Source organism: Pteropus vampyrus, unplaced genomic scaffold (genome assembly GCF_000151845.1).
Source record: "Pteropus vampyrus isolate Shadow unplaced genomic scaffold, Pvam_2.0 Scaffold1000004113, whole genome shotgun sequence".
In the NCBI taxonomy this organism is placed as follows: Eukaryota; Metazoa; Chordata; class Mammalia; order Chiroptera; family Pteropodidae; genus Pteropus; species Pteropus vampyrus.
Window position 1 is genome coordinate 1 of NW_011918515.1, and position 2,532 is coordinate 2,532.

A 2,532-nucleotide genomic window follows, 5' to 3' on the forward strand; every position below is an offset into this window, starting at 1 on the left:
TCAATCACCTCGCATTCATTTCGGTCGCCTGTAGGCTCGGGCCCCATCCTGGCACCTCACTCATCTTCCCTTCTCCCCCGCTGGTCATAGTTTTGCTTTCTCTCCTGCCTCCTGGGTTGATCCGACCCCACCCATGCCACTTTTCTCTTCCTCTTAGTTTAGTATGTACAGTTTCTACCTTCAGTGGTCACCTTAGAATTGTTAGTGTGTATGTCTCACTCCGATCTTAATTTTCACTCCTCTTACAAATAAACTTAGGATCCCTAGATCCTAATGACGCCTGAGGTTGGCAACACCTCCCGGCGACCCGAGCCTGTCAGCTCCACCTTCGGCTGCAGCTACAGAGGCTGGATTTTCGTCCCTTCTGAGTTTCGGACAGCGTCAGTCACCAAGGTCGCTCCCGTCCTGCTGCTGTGAACATGGGAGGGGAGGAAAGGGCCAGGTCCCCACGCCCTCCACACTGCCCCGCCCTCGCCCGTCTGTCACTTGCAAACTCCCCGGGAGCTTGTGGACTCGCAAGGCTGGAGCCCAGGTCTGGTTCACCCTCTGGGGACTGAAGGACGTGGGCCTCTTCTCAACATTCTCCTTTGCACGGGTGACCCACGCCCCCTCAACGAGCCCGCGAGTGATGGCGCGCCCCGCACCCGGGGGAGCCTGAGCGCATAGACCGTGGGGTGCCCGGCGTCACACGCCTTGGAGGCTCCCCTCTGGCCTCCCGTGGACGTGCAGCCAGGGGCCGGGGAGCGGTGCGGCCACCCGGCCGCGGCCCTCACGCCAGGCCGGCCCGCTGCAGGTCCTGGGGCAGGATCCGGCCCTTCCTGCGGGCCTTCTCCCGGCGCCGCTCGGCCTTCGCCACCTTCTTCCTGCGCAGGTTCTGGCGCCGCTGGTCCTGCCGCCGCTGCATCTTGTCCACCACGTGGGCCGTGCGCTTCTCCCACCGGCGCTGCCGCTGCGCGCGCCGCTTCTCCTTGCGCTGCAGGGCCGCCTGCAGCAGGTGCTGGTCGTCGCGGACCTTCACACCCTCGGCCTTGTACAGCGCGTCGGTCCACCGCATCTTGGCCTCCAGCTCCCGGGCCTGCCCCGCGTCCCGCTCCCGCAGCTGCTCCAGCCGGCTCTGCCGCGCCTGCAGCCGCTCCAGCAGCTGCCGGTAGTTCCTGCCCGTCAGCGGCGTCAGGTTCCCCTTGAGCTTCTGCCTCTTCTCCCTGCGGCGCTGCGCGCGGCTGGCCGGCGGCTCGGCGCTCACCTCCACCTGGGAGAGAGGTGGCCGTCAGCACCGCGCACGCGCGCGCGCCAGCCCCGCCCCCGGGCCCGCCCCCCGGCGCCGGCCCCGCCCCACCTTGTTGAAGAGCAGCCCAGGCTGTGGCCCCGCGTCGGGGCCGGGTGCCTCGGACGGCGGCGGCGGGGGCGGCGGCGGCGTGGCCTCCGCGGCCTTGGCCGCCTTCTCCTTGGCTCTCAGCTCCTTCCGCTTCCTCTTCCTCCGGTCCCGCTCCTGCTTCCGCCGCCGCCTTTTCTCCAAGGCGGCGGGAGACAGCTCCTCGGTGCCGCCCTGGGGGCAGAAAGCGGGGTTCAGTCCCGAGGCCCTGGGGCGCCCAGCACGTGGGCTCAGGGCCGGAAGGCATGAGAGGACGTCCCTGCGCAGGACAGGGGCCCCACTGGGTTCAGCGTTCCACTCGGACATGACCTACCACAAAATGCGAGCGACCCCGAAAGGACTAGCGGACCCTCAAGTCAGAACCACGTTTCTGGTGCACAGGCACCGAGCATATGTCAGGGCACTCCGCAAACACGGTTTCACTAAATCTCCCCCATGAGCCACTACCAGGGGACGCTGTCCCCCACTTTAGACTCCAGGGGCAGGTGGCTTAGGCAAGGCCACCACCCAGACCTGGGCGTTGGTCGAACCACTCAGTGCTTGTGCAGAGCGCGGCACTATGATGTGGTGACAGTGACCAAGTCTGCTTCACTAACAGCCTTCCTCACCCGGGGCCAAGCGGAGGGCCCAGGCCAGCCTGCCCTAGATCTGCACTCCGGGAAAGCGGGCCCAAGCCTGGGTTACCCCTTAGGAACCGGCCGCCGGGGCCCGCCCAGACTGCTGCAGGATGCCGGGGGGCTGTCCCCACACAGCAAGAGGCCTGGGAAATCCCCAGGGAAAGGGCGGTGGTGGCCGGGTTGGAGGGGGGCCAACGCCATTCAGCAGAATAAGCGGAGGCCGACTCAGGTGTCAGCGTATGCTGTGGCTGTCATGTCAGGCGGGTCACCTCATCCCAGGCCCTTACTTCACAGGGCTGTCGTGACATTGAGATGGACAGAAGTGTCACCCGGTGTGCTGTTCAACAAAGGTGGCTTCCCAGAGGAAGGAGGCTGAGCCTCTCCTAGGCCAGCAAAGGGTGGGCGACTCTGGGATGAGGCTCCCAAGATGAGAACGACACCTGCTCTCTCACAGGACAGAGCTGCCGGGCGCTGGCAGGACCCACTGGGGCAGGAGCAGTGGCCCAGGCCCCTCCCGTCTGCCCATCTCACAGAAAACGCTGT

At 66.2% G+C, this 2,532-nt stretch overlaps 1 protein-coding gene across 1 annotated transcript; it reads right to left on the minus strand.

Annotated features, from left to right (window-relative positions):
* Positions 1-568: 568 nt before the first annotated feature.
* On the minus strand, positions 569-2,506 carry LOC105311458 (surfeit locus protein 6-like). Its single transcript, XM_011387446.2, has 2 exons — positions 1,337-2,506; positions 569-1,249 (listed from the first exon to the last, which is right to left on the minus strand). Exons 1-2 carry the CDS (start codon positions 1,676-1,678, stop codon positions 770-772), a joined length of 822 nt encoding a protein of 273 aa, XP_011385748.1. The 5' UTR covers positions 1,679-2,506; the 3' UTR covers positions 569-769.
* Between the last annotated feature and the right edge of the window lie 26 nt (positions 2,507-2,532).

What these genes read in the sequence shown, in the direction of transcription:
- LOC105311458 (XM_011387446.2), bottom strand. Translation starts at nt 1,678, where the DNA reads ATGTCCGAGTGGAACGCTGAACCCAGTGGGGCCCCTGTCCTGCGCAGG. An exon ending in CTGGGCTGCTCTTCAACAAG is followed by an intron (nt 1,250 to 1,336) that starts GTGGGGCGGGGC and finishes CCTCTCTCCCAG; the next exon opens with GTGGAGGTGAGCGCCGAGCC.